Raw genomic sequence first — 22,577 nt, forward strand, 5'->3', positions numbered from 1 at the left:
GGGCGCCTGGGGCCCGGGGGTGGGGGGGGGGGGGGGGGGGAGTCGCCTGAGCCCAGGAGTTGGAGGTTGCTGTGAGCTGTGATGCCACAGCACTCTACCCAGGGGGACAGCTTGAGGCTCTGTCTCAATATAAATAAATAAATAAATAAATAGGATAATCTAAGAAGAAAAAAAATAAATAAAATCTACAAAAATAGGCTGGTTTCAATGGCTCATGCCTGTAATCCTAGCACTCTGGGAGGCCAAAGCAGATCTCTTGAGCTCAGGAGTTGAGACCAGCCTGGGCAAAAGCAAGACCCTATCTCTACTAAAAAAAAGAAAAATTAGCCAGATGGTAGTGGGCACCTATAGTCCTACCTACTCAGGAGGCTGAGACAGGAAGATTCCTGGAGTCCATGAGTTTGAGGCTGCTGTGAGCTAGGCTGAGGCCACGGCACTCTAGCTTGGGTAACAGAGTGAGACTATCTCAAAAAAAAAAAAAAAAATCTACGAAAGAATCATTCCTTACAGAAACTCTTCCACCACATATAGTTGATGAAAGATTTGAGGCATTTGGGAGAATTCAATGCAGAAATACATTTTTCAAACTTTTTTTCAATGTTCTATGAATATTGGTTACACATGCCCCAAACTCCAGTCATGATGACTGCATACTTATACAATCATATTATCATGAGCATTTGAAAGGTCAAAATCTCTTTAATGTGGTGATTCTAACTAGGGGTAATGGAAATGTTTAAGGGGGCAGGAAGAATTCTGAATCTCCCCCAATACTTTCATTGCCCCTGTTAAAGCCCACAGTGGCTCCCCACAGCCCCCCTAATCTGTCTAATGTTCCCATCCTTCTCAAGAGTTCCTTCCTTTGCCCTGGCCATTGCCTTGGACCAAGAGCAGAAGTTTACCAAAGATCTCAGATACATTTTCCAATACACAATCTGATTTTACTAAATCCAGTTTTCATAAAATGAATTCAACAAAACCAACATGTCCGGGTTGAGAAATTTGTCTCCTTCTAATAGCTTATTTTGGAAGAAAAAGGCAAAGAGTAGTGGATATTTATGTAATGCTACAGTACCATTCTCACAGAAATTGAGACATCTTGATTGGTTTATATTTTTTACAGTGTAAATTTTTAAAAAGGAGATAATTTTTGCTTACCTATCTAAAAACAACCATGTTTAAAGCCAAGAAGGCATGCAAGCTGTCTTCAAGCTTTTTAAAATGCTGTTACATGAAAGACCAATTAGATTTGTTGAGTTGCCCTCAAAGCTGAGAGTTAAGATGAATAGGGACATAGCAGAGAAGGAATCCCACCTCTGTACAAAGGAGAAATTTTCCCCAGTCTCTCAGATTATAGGTAGCATATGCCCAATATAAAATACTCATTAAGGAAAAACAAATACAATTAAGTGAAAAATAATCTCTCATGATCCATCACCAAGAAGTGATAACTGTTAATATTTTTGATGATTTGTTTTTTCTTTTGTTTGTTTTTTTTTTTTTTTGAGACAGAGCCTCAAGCTGTCACCCTGGGTAGAGTGCCATGGCATCACAGCTCACAGCAACCTCCAACTCCTGGGCTCAAGTGATTCTCCTGCCTCCACCTCCCAAGTAGCTGGGACCAAAGGTGCCCACCACAATGCCCAGCTATTTTTTGGTCGCAGCCATCATTGTTGTTTTGGCAGGCCCAGGCTGGATTTGAACCTGCCACCTTAGGTGTATGTGGCAGGCGCCGTAGCCACTTGAGCCACAGGCGCCGAGCCTGATGATTTTTTTTTTTTATGCATTGTTAAAATACAGTTGAAAATGATATATGTGCAACTTTGTGTCTTTCTTTTTAGATATATTTTAAGCATCTTCTCATGCCACTCAAAATTCTTAATGTTTTTTAATGGCTGCTTTAAGAATCCATCATAAGTATGCATCATAATTAAGAATTTCTTTATAGAAAAGAGAAAACATTCTAATGATTGAGCAATCTAAGGTACACAGGGAGTGGGTTCCTAGTCACTGAAGATGGCCAGAAATTGGCCAAGTACAGCCACCCCTCATTTTACTGTGCTCTGCTTTACTGCCCCGATCGGTATGGTATTTTTTATAAATTGAGGGTTTGTGGCAACCCTGCATTGAGCAAGTGTATGGGATCATTTTTTCTAACAGCAAGTGCTCACTTCATGTCTCCACATCACATGTGGTAATTCTCACAATATTTCAAATGTTTTAGTAATATTTTATCTGTTCTGGTGATCTGTGATTGGTAGTCTTTAATGTAACTATTGTAATTGTTTTGGGGTTCCACAAACTCTGCACCATATTAGACTGTGACTTAATCAATTAAGGTTGTGTGTGTCCTGGTGGCTCCACTGAATGTCATTCTCCCTCTCCTTGGACACTCCACTTCACTGACACACAGGAATATTGAAATTAGGCCAATTATCATAATAACGTGACAATGGCCTCTAAGTATTCAAGTGAAAGGAAGAGTCACATGTCTCTCACTTTAAATTAAAAGCTAGACGTGAGGAAGCTGAGTGAGGAAGACATGCGGAAAGCAGACCTCGTGCGCCAATTAGCTGAGTTGAAAAAGCAAAGGAAAATGTCTTAAAAGTGCTCCGCTAGTGAGGCATAAGGAAAAAAATAAAAACCTTACTGCTGATACGGAGAAATTTTTTTGGTCTGAACAGAAATCAGTCCAGCCATAACATTCCCTTAAGCCAAAGCCAAATGCAAAACAAGGCCCTAACTCTCTTCAATCCTGTGAAGGCTGAGAGAGGTGAAGACACTGCACAGGCAGAGCTGGAAGCAAGCAGAGGTCGATTCAGAGGTTTAAGGAAAGAAGCCTTCTCCAGAACATGCACCCAAGATGAGGCCGCCAATGCTGAGGGAGAAGCTATAGCCAGTTATCCAGAAGATCAGCTGCGGTCATTGACAAAGGTGGCTACAGTAACAAAAAAGCCTTTTACACTGGAAGGAGATGCCACCTAGGACTTTCACAGCCAGAGAGGAGCAGGGAATCCCTGGCTTCAAAGCTTCAAAGGAGAGGCTGGCTGTCTTGTTAGGGGCTAACGCAGAGGGCGGCATGAAGCCACTGCTTATTTACTAATATGAAGTGCTAGGGCCACCTCTCAGGGGACTGACACATATCATAGGAGGTACGACACGTGCATCTGTGCCGCAGAGATGTAGGTTCACATTGAACTCCAAGTAGGAAGTGAGTCCTTCCACCTAAATGAAACCAAAGCGATACAAGATGCAACAACTCTCCTCTGGAGAAAAGGAGATCTGCGTGGTCACTTAGCCGTGGTCAATACACCCTAGACTCTACTGGAAGGAAGCAAAGCCTTCTGTGAAAACTGTAAGTGCTCCTTTCTGAAGATGACACCCTGAGTATCGGCAGTAAGTTAGACTCAGGGAGGGACAGTGACCCTGGAGGAAGCAGCAGATGTCACTGTGGATGTCAGAGCGCAGGCAAGGGGCTTTGGAGCCAGACAGCCTGGTTTCAGGTTCCCACTGTGCCACTGACCAGCATGTTAACTGAACAAGTACTTAACTTCCCTGAAACTGGTAGACTTTCTGTGCCAGTTAAATGAGCTAATTTAGACAACTGGAGCATCGCTTCTCAGCCTTTTGGCTAAGGTCAAGTGTAGACAATTTGAGCAGCATACTTCACACTCTATTGCAGTCGCACACAGTGCATCCATTTTTGACATAAAATTATTGCTCCACTATATGGGCTTAGTCAATCCTCTGCTCTTGCCGTAATGAGCTAAAAAGTCCCTTCAGGAAATTGTCCTATATCTCAAATTATTTTGGGCTGTAGAGTCTTTTTTTCCACATAGAAGTCTGTCTGGAAAGGACAAATAAGGACAAGTGTGTTTGAATCAAAGGTAAGAAGGTCTCTCTGGTATCTTCACCCTGTGTGGACCCAGGAGTGGTCCATAGAACCTTGAAGACTCAGCAGAGTATGACTTTTAGAGCTGCTAATATGGCCAACCCTGGTGTCTCATGCTTGTAATCCTAGCACTCTGGGAGGCTGAGTCAGGGGGATTGCTTGAACTCAGTAGTTCAAGATCAGCCTGAACAAGAGTGAGACCCCCATCTCTACTAAAATAGAATAAAAACAGCCAGGCAGGGTGGGCGCCTACAGTCCCAGCTACTCTGGAGAGTGAAGCAAGAGGATCACTTAAACCCAGGAGTTTGAGTTTGGTGGGAGCTATTACAACACCATGGCACTCTACCCAGGGTGACAGAGTGAGACCTTGTCTCAAAAATAAACTGCTAATCTGCAGATGGCTGAACTTTGCAGGATCCACCCAACAGACATACTAGGAGTGTGGAGCAAACAGCTGACAGACTCCTAATCTCTGCGCACCAGAGAACATGGCTTCCAAAGTTCATTTAGGTCTCAGGGCAGATGACACTACTGAGTTTCTTCAGAGCTGAATTTACATACATTTATTTAAAAACAATTATGTTCCAATCTGACTCAGTTCTTGAGAACATCAAACGCCAGTGACTAGGTGAACATCTCTGTGATCCACCCAAACTGTGAACTTAGCTTGTTTTTCACACCAGAAGGTCTAAGGAATAACTAAGCTTTAATTTAATTTTGTTTTATTTCTTAATGTCATCTATTAACATAGACCTGATATTCTGGGGAACAGAAGGTGCCAGTGATTTAAATATCAGAGATAGAGGAAATAGGGTAGGGTGGGGGTGGGGGAGTAATAACAAATAAACACCTCAATTTTTTAAAGAAAAAAAGCACTAAAGCAAAGTATACTTTAAGAACAAGCAGCAGGACTTTGGGAAATGATGTCATAATGCCCTAAGGGAGTTAATTCACTCCCCAAGGACAAGTATTTGTTGATTTCACCAGACAGACATTTTTGCTCTAAGATTGAACCAAATAAAAGCCAAAGAGCTCTCCACTGAAGAAAGAGCCACTTGGGTCACTTAAGGTCCAGTGCTTTTCAGACACAAACAACTCCTTTCCAATTATTCAAGCTACAATTCTCACTCAGAAAGTATATAAAATAAGTTAGGAGTTGCTACCTACAACATCAACCAAATCCTTCTTCCTGCTTGTCAGCACATGCGGCCAACACTGTTGCCTGGCCAATATCCCCCCTCTTCCTTCATTCATGGGAACTTTTAGGGGGGTTGAGTTGGGTCACATTTTGAGGTACTGGAGGAAATGTGACCTGCTGTGGAAACGGGCTCTTTACAGCAGTAAGGGGATAAAATTGAGATCATTAGAGTGGTCTCTAATGCAATAAGACCGACATCTTTAAAAAATGAAAGATTCATCCACAAAGACAGACATTCATAGAGGGAAGAGATGACAGGAGGACACAGGAGGACACTGTCACAAGCCAAAGATCACCTGCGGCCACCGAAGCTGGGAGTAAGGCAGGGAACTGACTCTCCCTCAAAGCACCCAGGGGGAACCAACACTGGAACACCTTGACCTCAAATTTCTAATCTGTGAGAACCATGACAAACATCTGTTTCTTAGTCCACCTCATTTGTGGCACTTTTGTACAGAAGCCCGAGGAACTCAACACCAGTGGAAAGGCTCTGTCTGTCCACTCTCCAGACGCTCTTGCAGCCAGGGCTGACCATGTACAGGACTCTGAATAAGGAAACGCCAGAGGAAGTCTGAGCAGCCTCTCGGGGAACATCTGCGATAGTCGGGCAGGACTGAGAACAGAGTGGGAAAATAATGATCAGGCTTGGAGGTGAGACGGGCTAGAGTGGCCGCAGGGCACATCCCAGGCCCTTCACAGAGTTGGGCTGGGTCCCCACAGCTCTCACAGAGGCCCCGGGAAACACTCCCGGGAGGAAATAAAGCTTCAGATGTGCTTACAGCACATCCAAAAAAAGCTACCCAGATAGACGTTCATGAGCGTGTGTTAATTTGCCTTTAATTTAAGAAACAGTGTAGAAATTGGTCCTGGTCATGTTCTCTCTATATGTAATCAATTCTCACTGAGATGATTAGCCCATTACTTCAGGTAAAATCAGGAGAAATGGATTTCATATATTGTTCTAGAAATGTTTCTAAAGAATGGGAGCTTTACAAACTGAAGAATCTGTTTGCTGAGGAGGCCCTGGCACACTCAGTAATTTCAACGTGGAGGCCCAGCAGCAGCGTCAAGCGCAGCCTGGCAAATTCCCCACTTCATGCCAACTCCCACTGACTGAAGGTTGCTTTTTTTTGTTTACCCCTTTTCCTACTAAAAGTAAGAAAAAAAAATGCCTCAAAATTCTAAAGTAAAATCCAAAAATGTTGCAATACTCTGTCATTGTGTAAGAAGTGATTATTTCGTAAACATCTGCTATGGTGTCCTGAAATTTCAAGGCTGCATAACATTCAAATACTCATTTAGAATTTCTGGGAACCCAGAAATAGAATATTCCTCTAAGGCAGCAGTTTTCAACTAGGGGCAATTTTGACCCCTAGAGGACATTCAGCAATGTCCAGAGACATCTGCGGTTGTCACCAGCTGAGGAGGGGGCAGTGCTCCTGGTATTATCTAGTGGGTAGAGTCCAGTGATGCTGCTGAACCTCCTACAATGCCCAGGACAGCCCCCACAGCAAAATATTAGCCTGTCCATAATGTCAATAGCTCTGGAGCTAAGAAACTCTCCTCTAAGACACCGTAAAGCTTTTAAAAAAGATTAAATTTTGCCAGAAGCAGAAATGCAAGGAACAAGTAGAAATGAGTTGCTGGAGAAGTGTGGGTGGTGTCCTGAATTCTACCGAGAATTGCAAACACAGGAGAGGAAAACTGGATAGCAAAGGGGTAAATAAGAAAAGCAACCTCCAGTCGGTAGGAGTGGGCATGAAGTGGGGAATTTGCCAGGCCACTCCTGAACCTGCCGCTGGGCCTCCGCGTTGGCAATACTCAACCATTGACTGTGCCTGTAGCCATGGCAGCTGGCAGGGGCAGGCAGCCTCCTCAACAAACAGATTCATCAATTTGTAAAGCTCTTATTCTTTAGAAACATTTCTAAGACAATATATGAAATCCATTTTCTCTTGATTTTACTTGAAGATGAGTCACACAAGACACCAGCTATATGCTTGATTTCAGGCTTTTAAATAGGGAGAGTAGCTATTGAAAAAAATTACAGGGTAGGGAAGGCAGACAAAGGCACTAAAAAGACTCTGAATCATTCTAATTTTTAGAGGGAGTGGGGGAAGGCATATCCAGCTTAACCAATTTACATCATTCGGCTTTAGAAAATAAACATATACATCATGCTGACAATTGTGTGCCATGCTTCACATGCTGGAATTAAAATCGTTTTAGGAAAATACTTGGAAATATAGAAGGAAAAGCAGTAAAATGAAATGTCAAAAAAAAAAAAATAGCTACCGAAGTCCAGGTGCTCCTTGACGCAGGATAAGGTTATGTCCCGATAAACCCATTGTTAAGTTGAAAATAACCTAAGTGGAAAATGCACTTAACTGCATCTGACCTACCGAGCTCCATAGCCTAGCCTCGCCCACCCGAAACATGCTCAAAACGCATTAGCCTACAGTTGGGAAAAATCATCTAACACAAAGCCTATATTACATTCAACTACTGAATGTCTCATCTAATTTATTGAATTCTATACTGAAAGTGAAAAACAGAAGGGTTGGGTGGGTACTCAAAGAACTGTCTCTGTGGAATGCATAGCACTTTCAGACCATCGTAAAGCAACAAAATTCTAAATTGAAACACTGTAAGTAGAAGATTGTCTGTGTACCCGTTACCAGTTCAGGGAAATAATCAAGTTTTTCTCAAACCCATAAATAATTTCCTGCCTCAGCAAATATCTCTATGTAAACTGAGTCACAAATTACTCTCAAGAGACCCTTACCTGCCACAGCATGGCAGTTAACACACGAGCGCCCCCTGCATGAACCCTTGATATCCATAAAGAAAACCCTGCACTTGGCCAAAGAGGGTACAAAGGCTGATCCTAGAGCACGTATGAATTTTGGAGAATTTTTTAAGTGAATTTAAATGTTTTGATTGTTAAAGGAAATTTACAAATGGAATTCTGAACTCTGAGTTATTGATCACTCTCAGTTTTTTTTAGTATCATTAAAAAACAGAAATGTGTGGGCAGCGCCTGTGGCTCAGTGGGTGGGGCACCAGCCCCATATACCTAGGGTGGTGGGTTCAAACCCAACCCCGGCCAAACTGCAACAAAAAATAGCCAGGCTTTGTGGCGGGCACCTGTAGTCCCAGCTACTCGGGAGGCTGAGGCAAGAGCCAGAGGTTGCTGTGAGCTGTGACACCAGAGCACTTTACCAAAGGTGACAGAGTGAGACTCTGTCTCTTTAAAAAAAAAAAAAACAAAAACTGTTCTGGGCACCACGCACTTATGAAAAAGAGAAGAGAAGGCGAGAAAGGTAGGAGAAGAGGCCTCAGCAGCAATAGTTAATATTTATTGTGATTTTCCAGACAATGTGTTAAGGTCTTTATAACAATTTTCTTCTATTTAATGCTTACAATAAGCAGTAACCTTATAAAGCAGATACTGTTCGAGGTCTAGAAACCTTTAGCCACAAGTTCAAAATCCAGGGGTTTTGTTTTGTAACTCATTTACTGACAAAGCTTAGCCTGACCTGACACATCTGGGCAGCAAACCCTGACCCAAAGAGACACAAGGCTATTTATAATCTACTTTTATCCCACTCAGAGCTGCTCACAGGCTTTGCTATAGGATCATAAATGTGGCTGATGGTGGACTGTGTCCCAGACACCACCATGGAGGGCTGTGTCAGGTCACATTCTCTCTTATCTTTCTGTATACCATTTATTTAGCTTCCAAATCCTGAGAAATTCTGAATGTGAAAACGCATACGGCCCCAAGGGTTTCAGATAAGGGGCTGTGGACCCTGTGCTGGCCCCTTCTGACAGATGAGGAAAACAGAATCTCAGAAGCCATAATCTCAGGAAGCTGGCCAGGCTCACACTGCTCAGGAGTGAACATGCTGTAGGGACAGCCTTCAGCACCTGGGAGGAGTTGACTATGCTGTGGGGACAGCCTTCAGCAGCTGGGAGGAGTGACTCCGCTGTGGGGACAGCCTTCAGCAGCTGGGAGGAGTGACTCCGCTGTGGGCACAGCCTTCAGCACCTGGGAGGAGTGACTATGGTGTGGGGACAGCCTTCAGCACCTGGGAGGAGTGACTCCGCTGTGGGGACAGCCTTCAGCAGCTGGGAGGAGTGACTCCGCTGTGGGGACAGCCTTCAGCACCTGGGAGGAGCAACCATGGTGTGGGGACAGCCTTCAGGACCTGGGAGGAGTGACTATGGTGTGGGGACAGCCTTCAGCACCTGGGAGGAGCAACCATGGTGTGGGGACAGCCTTCAGCACCTGGGAGGAGCAACCATGGTGTGGGCACAGCCTTCAGCACCTGGGAGGAGTGACTATGGTGTGGGGACAGCCTTCAACACCTGGGAAGTCCAACTCCAGAACCCACAGGTAAGTTAGCTGTTGCTTGAGCCATTCCCCGTCCCACCTGCATACTATTGAATGGAATGTAACGCAACCACCTTGACGTTTTGCTTTCCCTAATTCAGCTAAGTCGCTGTGGAGTACGCTAAATGCATGAGCTCACTGTCCTGCAGATGCAGCTGTTGCCTACTCACCCTGTCCCTGCTTTCTTCTCGGCTGCCCATTTCTTGAATCCTCTTCAAAATGGCATCATCCGTGGACCCAGTTGTGCCCACTCTGTCCCTGAGGAGGGCTGCGATCTTCTCCCTAAATGAGGAGTACTGGCTTTGCGAGGCCGTGGCTGCATCCAGACTGGCCTTCAAATTCTTCTCCATCTCATCGCAGCTTTTCTTCAGCAAGCTCAGCTCCTGCTTGGAGGCATCCCAGACCCGCTGGCCGGCAAGCAGCCTCTCTTGGAAGATCTTAACTTCTCTTTCAAGAGCTTCTTTTGCTTCTACAGCACTGAGCAAGTCCTAAAATGATTACAGAAAGGGAACCCAGTAACATTAGCAGCCAACTGGACACACGTGCATTTACTATAGTAATTCACTCACGCTGCTTAGTCAGGTGCTCAAGGAGTTGGGTCAACTGATCACCCATTATGGTCTTTTCTTAAAGTTATAAAGTTATAAAAGGTATGTCAGGGAAATGCAGGTGCCCTAAAAACAGAAACAATATAAAAGAAGAAACAATATAAAATCTGGGTCAGAAAAAGAAGGAAACTTTGACATATAGGCCTTTTCTGTGTGCACCTCTGGGAAGAGTTAATAAAAACAAAGCATTGGCAAAGACTAGCCTGAGCAAGTGTGAGACATCATCTCTACTAAAAATACAAAACTAGCCAGGCCTGGCGGTGCCTGGAGTTCCAGCTACTTGGGGGGGCTGAGGTAAGAGGATTGCTTGAGCCCAAGAGTTTGAGGTTGCTGTGAGCTACAACACCGTGACACTCTAGTCTGGACAACAGAGTGAGGCTCTGTCTCAACAAAAAATAAAAATGAAAGCAAAGCATTGGCTAACATACTGGTGGATTCAATTCATATATAGACTATGTTTTCAGAACTACCTGTTCTCCAATTCTTTCCAAAATGATGTCTTATGTGGACCCAGTCATGCCCAATCTGGAAACTGATTTTGAATCAATCTTAAACTCTTGGAGGCCTAGCTAGGCACTAATAATGATTTGCATAAGGATGGCGCCTTAATACTATTTTAAATAATAGAGTAGTGATCTCATAAAAACATCATTGCATAAAAGAGAACCAGATTTTTCTTCCAACATACATTCTCTGTGAATCCCTTTGTCTCATAGAGACAAAACTCATACAGGCAGAATGTGAAGAAAGGAGACAGAAATAATTACCAGACGTTCGGTGGGTGAAAAGATTAAAAGTAGAGGAAGTTCCCAAGAGTGATAAGAGAAAAAACAAGAAAAAAAAAGAAAAGGAAAGAAAGGTAGAGGAAGCTAAAGTATCATACTAAGAAAAACTCAAACAACAAAACATGTAAGATTAGGTTCATAAAAATCATGGACGTCAGAGAGAAGGCCACCTGTTCACCTCCTTCTATTTACCATAATCTAGAATGATCCAAAGAGGCACCAAAGGGGCATCTTTAAAATTAAATTTTTTAAAAAAATTATTTGTGAACATCAAGTTCCAAAATGCATGAATTCACATTTTAAAAGATTAAGCAGGTAATTAACCGGCATTCCTATGGTATTGCTGCCCAGTTAACTGGCAAATATATATTTTTTTGTATTAAAAAATGGTACATTAGGGGCAAAAAACAAGACAAAGAAACACAATACCTGTGAATAACAGAGTCTACATCTAAAGGAGCTAATAACATTTCAGGTTGCTAGTTAAAATGCAATCATCCTTTTGCATTAAAACTGGGCTTTAAAAGGAGTTTCGCTCCATCAACAGCTTGGAGACAGGAAAAAGGAAGCTGGAACACTAGTTCCCATTTTTTATAGAAAACATAACGTCTTATTTTCTTTATTATGGTGATTTTATTTAAATCAAGGAAGTCTCAGACATCAATTTGAAAGAAAAGTCAGAGTGGATAGGTAGTTAGAGAAACCTGCCCTTTTCAGAGATGTAATACCTGAACTAATTATGCAGCCTATTTTGTAAAACGCCTTCCTTTTCAAGGTCTTGGTTTCCCCTTTCCTTTTCTAAACTAGTCTCCCGGGCAGAGAAGCTCCACTGCTGCTGCTGCTAATTAAATTACCACCCTTAAAGTGGAGTCAAGGACACTTGATCACAAATTCAATATTTTAATGGTTTACAGATTTGTCTTCAGATAGTAGTACAATAGCTGCTCACTTGCTCAATTAGAGTAACCAGTATCGACACTGGTGATAATAAATTGGACCCAGATTTTACTTAGAAACTACAGTTGTCCCTTGACATCCTCAGGAGATTGGTTCCAGGAACCCCCTCTAAGATGTGAAAATTCAAGGATGCCCAAGTCCCTGATATAGAGTGGTAGAGGATTTGCATAGAACTGGTCAGGCAGCCTGGCTCACCCTTGTAATTCAAGCACTCTGGGAGGTCCATGCAGGAGGATCCCTTGAGCTCATGTGTTTGAGACCAGCCTAATCAAGAGTAAGACCCCTACCTCTGCTAAATATAGAAAAGCCAGCTGGGTACTGTGGTGGGCACCTATAGTCTCAGTTACCCCAAAGGCTGAGGAAGGAGGATTGCTGGAAACCAGGAATTTGAGGTTGCTATGAGCTAGGTTAATGCCATGGCACTTTAGTCTGGGCAACAGCGTGAGACTCTGTCTCTGGGGGAAAAAAAAGAATTTACATATAACCTACGCACATTCTCCTATATACTTTAAATCATCTATAAATTACTGATAATATTTAATGCAATGTTAATGCTAGATACATAGTTGTTGCACAATTTTGGTTTTTATTGTTAATATTTTTTATCGTTGGTAATGTTATTTTGTATTTTTTCCCCAGATATTTTTGATCTACAGTTGGTTGCATCTACAGATGTGCAACTCAGGATACAGAGAACCAACCATAATGATCTGATGGGTGGTTAGAAAATTGAGGTCGTGACTCAGGGATGAAAGTGAATCCTAATCACTTTAGACTTCTAAAATCATAGAATAGTATAAATTGACTTATATATTGACATAAAATCCCAATGCAAAAGGAAGAAGTTTCTATGGTCAGTAGAATAATATTTTAACCAATTATTTACAAAAGGGCCTTAAAATATACCAAAAAAAAAAAAAAATCAGACGCTTGTGTGCTATGGATTTCCTATCAATTTGGAGTGGATCGATCAACAGACAACTAACACCAGAATCTATAGCCGACCAGTAAACACAATGCAAATATTTAACTATGAGGAATTTACCGGCCCCACTATCATGCTATTATTTCACTGGCTTAGAGACACAGAGGAAAACACCTCTCTCTCACAAATCCAAAGCACTCTTTCTTTTTAAACCTAAGCACCAACATTTATGTCCGGCAAAAAAATCCCATAATTAGTTGGTAATCACAGATGACAGTGGTGCCTGTTAGCAGTTCAGGTTTTTCCTTTCTGGACACATCCGACCTCACAAATTCTAATCTGTTTTGCCTATGAGACGCAGGACTCAGGAGCCAGTGGCCAGGCCTTGGGGATGGCCGTTCTTGCAGCGCTCTGATTACGTGCTTGAGATTCAGGGGCACTGGACTGACATGCTGGAAATAGACGTCCTCAGACTGCAAATGCAATTACCTGTGTGCTATCAGGACAGAGCCACCAGAGTGGAGTCTGGGTGCACAGCTACCTCAAGGATACACCGAAGGAGCTGGTATAAAATAATGTGACATCAGCACCATTGGCCAGGACCTAGACTGTTGTCAGACCACACTGACACAAGAACAAGAGAGAAATAGCTTCCTCTGAGCCAAGTCAGAGCTGACCTCCACCAAGGAAATCACGTCTGAGAATGAGGGCAGGCCCTATGCAGACAGTGCCGGGAATCGCTTAAAAAAAATGGTTTTTTGCAATTAACAAATCCTTAGGTTTGATCTGACTAATACAATAAGTGAATAATGACCCCTTCACAATGACTTGTAACACAAACATTTATAAATAAAATGACAACATTCAATTAAGTTTTCCATTTAAACGTGTGAGTCTACATCAAGTAATGAAACATCCAAAGGTTTGTATTTGAAAAACACGTTTGATTTCCATTAGGATGTTGCTAACTATTATATGGATCTGAATGCACATGAGATCATCCTGCCTCTCCAAAATACAATATCTAATTATCATCACAGTGGAGAACCTCTCGGCAAGCTTAATTTCTCCAATCCTAAATCAATTTTTTTTTCCTGAGACAAGAGTGTCACTCTGTTACCTTAAGCTAAAGTGCTATGCATAAGCCTCAGTCACAGCAACCGCAAACTTCTAGGTTCAACGGATCCTCCTGCCTCAGCCTCCTGAGTAGTTGGGACTACAGGTGCCCATCACCTCACCTGGCTAGTTTTTCTATTTTTAGTACAGACAGGGTATTGCTCTTGCTCAGGTTGGTCTGAAACCCCTGAACTCAAGGGATCCTCCCACTTTGGCCTCCCAGGGGTTATGACAAAAGGCATAAGCCACCATGCCCAGACCTACATCAGTTTTATAAAATATCAATTAATTCTACCTGCTATAGTCATGATTAACAAGTAAACTCAGAAATCCTCCTGAACAGGTACTCTCACATGTTACTGATGGAATAGCAAGTAGATATAATTCTGGCATAAAGTGATGGTATAAATATTTAATGAAATTGTATATGCACTTATCTTTCAGCCCTGCAATTCTAGTCCTAAGAATGTACCTATAGGACAGATTACCAAATATGGAAAATTAGGTATAAGCAGAGTTATTCAATTCTAATATAGCAAAAATAGGTGCTACGTGAGTATTCCTTGGTAGGTGATTGGTTAAACAAACACGAGACATGGATATGATAGAATACTATATACCCTTACAAAGAAATGGGGAAGCTTTTAACATGCCGAAATGAAACAGTCACTAAGCTATAGTTAGGGGGGTAAGGAAGATGTCAAACAGTGCAAGGGGAGGGGACAGGGAGGGGAGAGGGAAGGAGGGGACAGGGAGGGACCGGTCCTGAAATGGAAGGAAGATGCAACGGGATGGCGGCAACAGTGACGACCTGGGGAACTTTAGCACCTTTGAAGTGCTGAGTCAGTAGTGATGAGGGCAGACACACACATGCATGCACACACGCCAGACGTAGGCTGCATTAGGTAAAGTAGAATAGCTAGAATACAGGAGGTGCGAGGAGCCAGGAGGGCAGACTGCACGCAGCCTACAAAACGCTGCTCTGCTGGAGAGGATGGACTCTGGCGGAGAGGATAGAAAGTGGCGAATAGACTGTGCCTTCAGCTGGATTGCCTAAGAGAGAGCATTGGGAACTAACAAAGAGGCTCTGGGAGGCTCCCAAGGCCAGAGAGAAAAGTGGAGTGACCCGCTCAGCAGGACGGAAGGTACCTGGGGAAGGCGCCCCATGTGGCAAGGGGCAGAGGAGAGAACCCCGGGGCTGTTCACCCCCCTGTATCCCTTGTTGCTGGAGCCCAGCGAGGCACCTCAGCTGCAGACACCTCCATACAATCCAGGGACCTGGCAGGAGGCTGTGCAGTGCCATTGCTCCAGAGAGAAGGCACAGATAGCTGACAAAGGCTGGGAACTGCAATTGCCCCACTTCGGGGTGCCATCCCAGAGTGCTGTGTCCCCCTGAGTGCTGCTTCAGAGTCGGAGCGGCTATCTCTTCCCCCTCCCCAAGGCTGGGGAGAGACCAGGGATGTCAGGAGCTCTTGTGAGTCCTGTAGGCAGGCGCCCTGAGCGCCCATCACCACCAGGAGACTGGGGCAGAGCAGGCTGTCATGGGCACTGTGTCTGCTGCCATAGCCTGGGCAGCCCCACCCAACCACACTTCCCAGAATGAACACTCGCCCACGGCCCTCAGCGCCCACCACAGGCCATCCGGGCAGTACAGCCGCTACCTCCCGGGAAACCCCAGCACAGGCAGACCTAGGCAGGGTGAACAGCTCTGCAGCCCCTCCGGCTGGCCCCGGCGGTCGCCTGCCTTCCTAATGGCGGGGCTTGCCCTGCCCAGGGGCCCCACGATAACCCCAGAGGAACAGGAAAGAGGAGGAGGGAATAAGGGGTAAAAATCTACCTGTCGAATACAATGTACACTATTGTGGTGAATGGTACACTTAAAGCCCTGACTTTAGCATGATACAATTCATCTATTTAACAAAAAATACTTGTACCCCTACGTCTATAGAAAGAAGAAAGAAGAAGAAGAAGGGAGGTGCTGTATTTCACTTGAATTAAAACAACCCTGAAGTTTGGCATTCAGTTCCAGATTCAAACTTTAATACAGATAAAAACCCTCCTAAAACAGTGTTATTCTAAATAGGATTTACAGTCTGGTGACAATCACGCAATTATCTGTCCCCAGTGCCAACAAAATAATTTCAGAAATTAAGAGTTAGAGTTTAGTAATTTCTACAGGAAATTGGCACTGATGACACATCCAAGCACAGAGGATTTGCCTTCTGAACAAGTCATACCCCTATTCAGGCTCTGCTGAACTCCTAAGATGAATAGCGTGTGGTATGTGGTGTGAGTTGTGTATCTGTTGTATACGTGTAAAAATGTGATATTTTGAGGTCAGTTTATCAAGTATAATTTAAAAATAAAAATTACATAAAATTCAGAGCCCATTCATTCACCAAAAAATAATTTACATTTAACTACACCTTTGTAGAATAAACCAAACAGTCTACAGATATAGATCTACAGATAGAGGATCAAAGATGGATGTGAAACACAACACCTGTTTCATTTTAGATACAAGTGACAAATATGTCAAGCTTGCTAAAGTTGCTTTAAAATCTCTTCCAGTCTCAATAAACCTCTGCGAGACTGATTTTCTACTGTCTTAAAAGCAAAATATAGAAACCATTTGCTATGCGTTATCCCCTGTAAGCAGCATTTTCATCAATCCAACCAAGATGACCTAAATTAACTAGCAAGACTCCAGCTCATAGTCACAATTAAACTCTAAATACTGACATGAGGAGTATTCAATACAAGGAAGGTTAGTTGTAAATTTGGGTTCAGATATGATTGAAGAATAACAAAAAGCCATGTGTACAATAGTGATTCTCTATATTAATTTCTTACAAACATACTTTCAAAGAAAAATGTATATTTTATGTAAACCTATTGTTTTCTCATGTTTACTCTGATTATATTTACTAAAATTTAATATGTCTGTGACTTATAATACTTAATATTTGGACTTTGCTTTCTATATCTTTTTAAATAAATTTTTCCTATTAATTCCTTTTTTTGTTGTTGTACGTTAAAGAAGTATTGGTCATCCGTGGATTGGAAATGAAGAAAAAATTATCCTTCCCCAAATACAGCTTGAAAAGAATACATTCAGAGTTGAGCTGGGAGAATAGCAATAGTCTTGGACCATGTTCCAAGAGGAAATATTAAGTTGAAAAGAAAAGAAGCAGCAGCATTTATCTTCTAGACGTCTTCAAAAGATTGGAAACTCTGTTGTATAGCAGAATTTGGCTTGTTCTCATGAGCTAATAAAGCAGAACCTTCAGGGTAACGTTTTACTTGAAAATGAGGATGACATTCTGCAAATCTGAGCTATCCCCGTGGCGTCAATCTTGGAAAATAGTAAGAATTCAGCTGAGTTTGAAATTCTCATTATTAACAAAATCAATACTAGTTGGCAACAAATTTAGCTGCCCGATAGGCCAACATGTTCCTGAGCTTCTCTACATTCCTGCAGGACCATGGGCAGTTCCCATCTGCAAACAAAAGGGACACTGGCAAAACGGAATGGGTTCAGCATCACATACTATGATTATACCCATAATACAAATATTTATACAATGTTATTTTGAATACTGTTTTAACTGATTTAAAATTTTTAGAATGAACATAAAGAGAAACTATTGAGAACTTCATTAGTTATGGAACACAATGAAAACCTTGATCATGTAAATGCATAAAAATGATAAAATAATGTAAAATGATAAAAACTAGGAGACAGGAAGAAGGGGCTAAAGCATAAGTGGCATGACATGTTCCAGAAGAGAGGGGCTTCAGGATGGCGGCTCTTTGAGGTCTCTTGCTCAAAGAAGAACCAAAACAGTGAATGGGTATTCATACTTTCAACAGACAATCAAAAGAAAACACTGAAATTCAACAGGGAAGTGCCGGGACACACTTGAGGCAAAGAAGGAGAGGGAAGCAGGACTGCCTGCTTGGCCAACACTGGCTGGGAGACCGGAGAGGCTCCCAGTAGGGGAACTGGTAAATGAGAGACCCCCAGCGGTCCACAATCCCATTATGGGCTCCTCCAATCATAGCCAGGGGAAACAAAAACAAAAATAAAATAAACAACTTCTTTAGAGCAAAGGAAATAATCAACAGAGTGAAGAGACAACCTGCTGAAAGGGAGAAAATATGTGTAAACTATTCATTCAACTAATAGCCAGAATATATAAGAAATCAAACAATGAAAAACAAATAACCACATTAAAAACTGGGCAAAGGGCATGAATAGAAATTTCTCTAAAGAATAAATATAAATGGCCAAGAGGTATATGAAAAAAATGGCAACACCACTAATCATCAGGGAATGCAAATTAAAACCACAGTGGGACATCATCCTACCTCATTTAGAATGGCTATTAATAAAAAGACCCAAAAAAATCAATGTTCGTGAGGACACAGAAAAAAGGCAACTCTTATGTAGTGTTGGTGACTATGTAAATTAGTACAGCTACTAGGGGAAATGGTATGGAGATTTCACAAAAATCTAGACATAGAACTACCATATAATCCAACAATACCACTCCTGAGTATTTTTATCTAAAGGAAACGTAATCAGTACATCAAACTGATACTGTATCCCCATATCTATTGCAACATTATTCATGATCGCAAAAGACATGGAATCAACCTAGTGTCTGTCGATGGATAAATGGATTAAGAAACATTTGTACTATTGTACCATTGTTTTATGGCCAATTGTACTATTTGGCCATAAACAAGAATGAAATTATGTCACATTCACAGCAATGTGGATGGAACTAGAAGTCATTATGTTAATGACCTCATTATGGCTGGTCTATAGCCAGCCACAGAAAGACATACATTACACTCCTAGGTGCTGGCACATATGTAGGAGCCAAAAAAAGCCAATCTCTTGGAGTTAGACTAGGTGGTAGAAAGATAGATTCCAGAGACTGGGAATGATGTGCACATGGGATGGGGCCAAGAAAAGAGGTTGGTTAAGGGACACAAACATACAGTTTGATAGGAGGTCGAACTCTAATGTTTGAAAGCAGAGTAGGGTAGCTATAGCTAACAATGGCATATTGTATATTTCGAAGTAGCAAGAAGAGAGGACTTGAAATGTTCCAGCACATAGCAATGATAAATACTCGAGCTGATGGAAACCCCCTCTACCCTGATTTGAGTATTAACACATTCTATGCACGTAACCACTACCACATGTACCCCCCAAATAGGTATGAATATTATTTATCAAAAAAAAAGGAGATATTAAATTCTTCATATTTCACAGAAGAAAGTCTTAAAATACTGCTCAAATTGATTAATCAATTACTAGAAAGTCTTACTAGTAATTCTCAGAAGAACTTAAAAAGAGAAACAGTTAAAACAAGTTAATTTGGAAGAGTGAAACAGAGTGAGAAGAGAGGGTTTTGATTGTTCTTCAGAGTCTGGCGAATAGCTTCAATGTTTAATAATATGTGCAGATACTATTTTGGTTTTTAATTTCATTTCAATTCCTCACCCAGAGACTAAAACTCCCCCACCTCGAAGGCAATAAGAAGGAAGTCCATGTAAGAAAAGCTTGAAAGATCTGTTTAGCAGAAGAAGAGACTTGGAAATCCGTAAGAAATGTGTTTAAATGCTTGAAGGGATTTTTTCAAAGGGATTTATTCAGTGAATTTCCATAAGATAGAGTAGGATGATGATGTGAGGGACTCCAATCCTGGGAGGCCCAAGCTGGAGGATCACTTGAGCCCAGGAGTCTAAGGTTGCACAGAGCCATGATGATCCCACTTCACAGGGAACTACAATGATACCACTGCACTCTACTCAGAGTAGAGCAAGACTGTCTCAAAAAAACAAACACACACACACACAAACTGTCAACAATTAGAGGTGCACAAAGATGAGATGTTCCTCTTTGTACAATAGTGAGTTCCCTGCCTCTGGAGGAGTTCAACGCAAGTCTGGACACTACCTACAGTCAGGGATGTTTTTAAAGATGATTCTTACTTCACATAAACAGAAGACACAGATTGTAAATGACCTGAAAGTCACTTCCAACATGACTCGAAAATTGTAAAGTCATATTTAATTTCTTTAATAATTTATCATATCTAACCACTTCTCACTTGCAGAAACAGTTTCCATATGTCTATACTCTTAAAATAATCTCATGTTTATAAACATGAGGTAAATACCTAAAAATACTAAACAACAACTGTAAGAGCTAGATCCTTGAATTATTTTCCAATTTTACAGATAAAAAACTGAGGTTCAAAGAGATAAAAAACTGAGGTTCAAAGAGGTAAAACTGAGGTTTAAAGAGGTTCTTGAGATCACATACCCAAAGAACTCGAGAGCCAGGATAAAAACCCAAGCAGCCGGCTCGGCGCCTGTGGCTCAAGTGGCTAAGGTGCCCGCCACATACAACTAAGGTGGAGGGTTCGAATCCAGCCCAGGCCCGCCGCCAAAAACAACAATGACGGCTGCAACCAAAAAAAAAATAGCCAGGCGTTGTGGCGGGCACCTGTGGTCCCAGCTACTTGGGAGGCTGAGGCAGGAGACTCGCTTGAGCCCCGGGGTTGGAGGTTGCTGTGAGCTGTGATGCCACAGCACTCCATCTAGGGTGAAGCTTGAGGCTCTGTCTCAAAAAAAAAACCCCAAGCAGCCTAATCAAGAGTCTTACTTCTTACATCACAACTGCAGTGTAACAAACAAGGCAGAAGGGCATCATTCCAAACCCAGGCCTGCCTGAGTCCAACGCCACTATTATTTCCAAGCCTTAAAAGTGTAGCTATTAAGGAAAATGTGAATGGTGTAAAAGGAAAGAAGCTGTTTAAAATGCAGGATGTCATTGTACCCCATAAATGCATTAATGTATACATGATCTATGTGTTTATGATTTAATAAAATAAATAAAATGCAGGATGTGAGTTTAATTTCTGATCCCTCGGACTTCAACTTCTGTAGTCTATGGGAAATAGGCATGTAGCTTGTGTAGGCAAAGCATCTGCATGGTAGATTATTTCCATATAATCTTTGATAGTTTTTAAAACATACTTCAATATTAACTGCTAAAGATTTTCAAATAACATATTTGCTCTATACAGGTATATGAGAAATCATCTGGATTTTTATTTGTAAAATTTTCATAAAGGAACTCCAGTAGAGCCTTTAAGTCAATCAAAAAAGCTGAGTTATGTAAAGACAGGATACTTCTGCAGTTCTTCTAAACCTCACTAATAAAGTAAGTTTCCTACCTCAAAAACAGAGCTTTCGAAAGCATTATGAAGACTCTTCCTGAGGCTGTTAATGTGTCAGTAAAACCACTTGACGGTATTTTTCAGTAGTAAATCTTTGGAGTCATAATCCCATGAATGAGCACTTTATTAAAGACCTCAGGTTTTTTATTGCCTTTTTTCATAATTTTTATTATTTTGGCAGGAACCTCATCCCAAAGTGACTGTGTTCCCAAAGTTTGAATAACATTGCATCAGACATTCACAAGTAAAGACACTTATATAAGAAAAAGAATCAGTTCTGGTTTTTTAAATATGCTATTACAACAAGTTTTCTTACTCATTTCCTACTACTAATTTCCAGAGAAGTATTTTTATAAATAAACATTAAATTCTTCCTAATTTTCAAGTCTTGATAGGTTAATAACTACTATTTAGAATTTAATGAAAAGTTACTCACTGAGGAAATTATATAGCTACTTATGGTTGTTCTTATTGCTCCACTGATGAATCAATAATTTCTGGCATCAGACTGGTATGTAGGACACAGCTGTGAGTACATCTGCATATTCCTGGTGAAGGCATAGCAATGTTGTGACCTGGGTTCAAATCCCATCTTTGCCATTTAACAGCTATGAATTTGAGCAGAAGGCATAACCTCTCTGTAAACTCAGCACAATGACTGAGCTAATGGTAAGTAGTAAATAAATGCACATACCTAAATCTCATGAACCCGGACGAGGATGGAGAGTTGACCTGAGTGGAATGGTGGGAAATGAAGAAACAAAGCCAAGAAAGACAAAGACACAAAGAGAGACAGGAGATAGGATGGAGTCTGAAGGGCTGACGCAGCTGATGACTGCAGTTGGCACTGAACCATGGAAAACAGATTTATTTATAACAAGGTTGCATAAATCTTAACACCTGGGACAAAGATTAACTTAAAGGGGAAAAACTGTGTGATTGCCGATAATAAAGAAAATATGCGTGGGCTGCACGACCTCTGGCAGGTAGAACGAATGTTTGTTAAAGTAGGAGAAGCATCACTCCAGGCAGTAGGGGCCCTGCCACCCACAGCCGGCTCCCCATACCTAAAGCATAAATTTTGGTTTCTAAGCACCATTCCCTGGCAAAAGGAACCAATGCTCTGAAGGGAATTGGCTAGTTTTAGTTTTGTGGCCTAAAAATTGCAAGCAAGCCTGAGATATCTTCTTCTTCCAGAAAGCAAGGGAGTATTAGAAGACTACAGAGTCATGTTATGGCTTGGCAACCGTAGCTCAGTGGTTAGGGCACTGGCCACAAGCACCAGGGGCTGGTGGGTTCAAAACCGGCCCGGGGCCTGCTAAAACAACAAACAGACAAACCAAAAATAGCTGGGCATGTGGCAGGTACCTGTAGTCTGAGCTACTGGGGAGGCTGAGGCAAGAGAATCGCTTAACCCCAAGAATTTGAAGTTGCTGTG

The 22,577-nt window shown here is 41.9% G+C and overlaps 1 protein-coding gene across 1 annotated transcript in view; it reads right to left on the minus strand.

The window, feature by feature from the left end:
• Window positions 1-22,577, minus strand: part of CCDC170 (coiled-coil domain containing 170) — a 102,964-nt gene that overhangs the window by 36,207 nt on the left and 44,180 nt on the right. The window contains exon 6 of the mRNA XM_012810109.2: window positions 9,657-9,974. Within this exon, the coding sequence (XP_012665563.2) occupies window positions 9,657-9,974 (318 nt within the window). The remainder of the gene's footprint in view (window positions 1-9,656; window positions 9,975-22,577) is intronic.

This window comes from Otolemur garnettii, unplaced genomic scaffold (assembly GCF_000181295.1).
Source record: "Otolemur garnettii isolate 467f Iridium unplaced genomic scaffold, OtoGar3 scaffold00126, whole genome shotgun sequence".
Classification (NCBI taxonomy): Eukaryota; Metazoa; Chordata; class Mammalia; order Primates; family Galagidae; genus Otolemur; species Otolemur garnettii.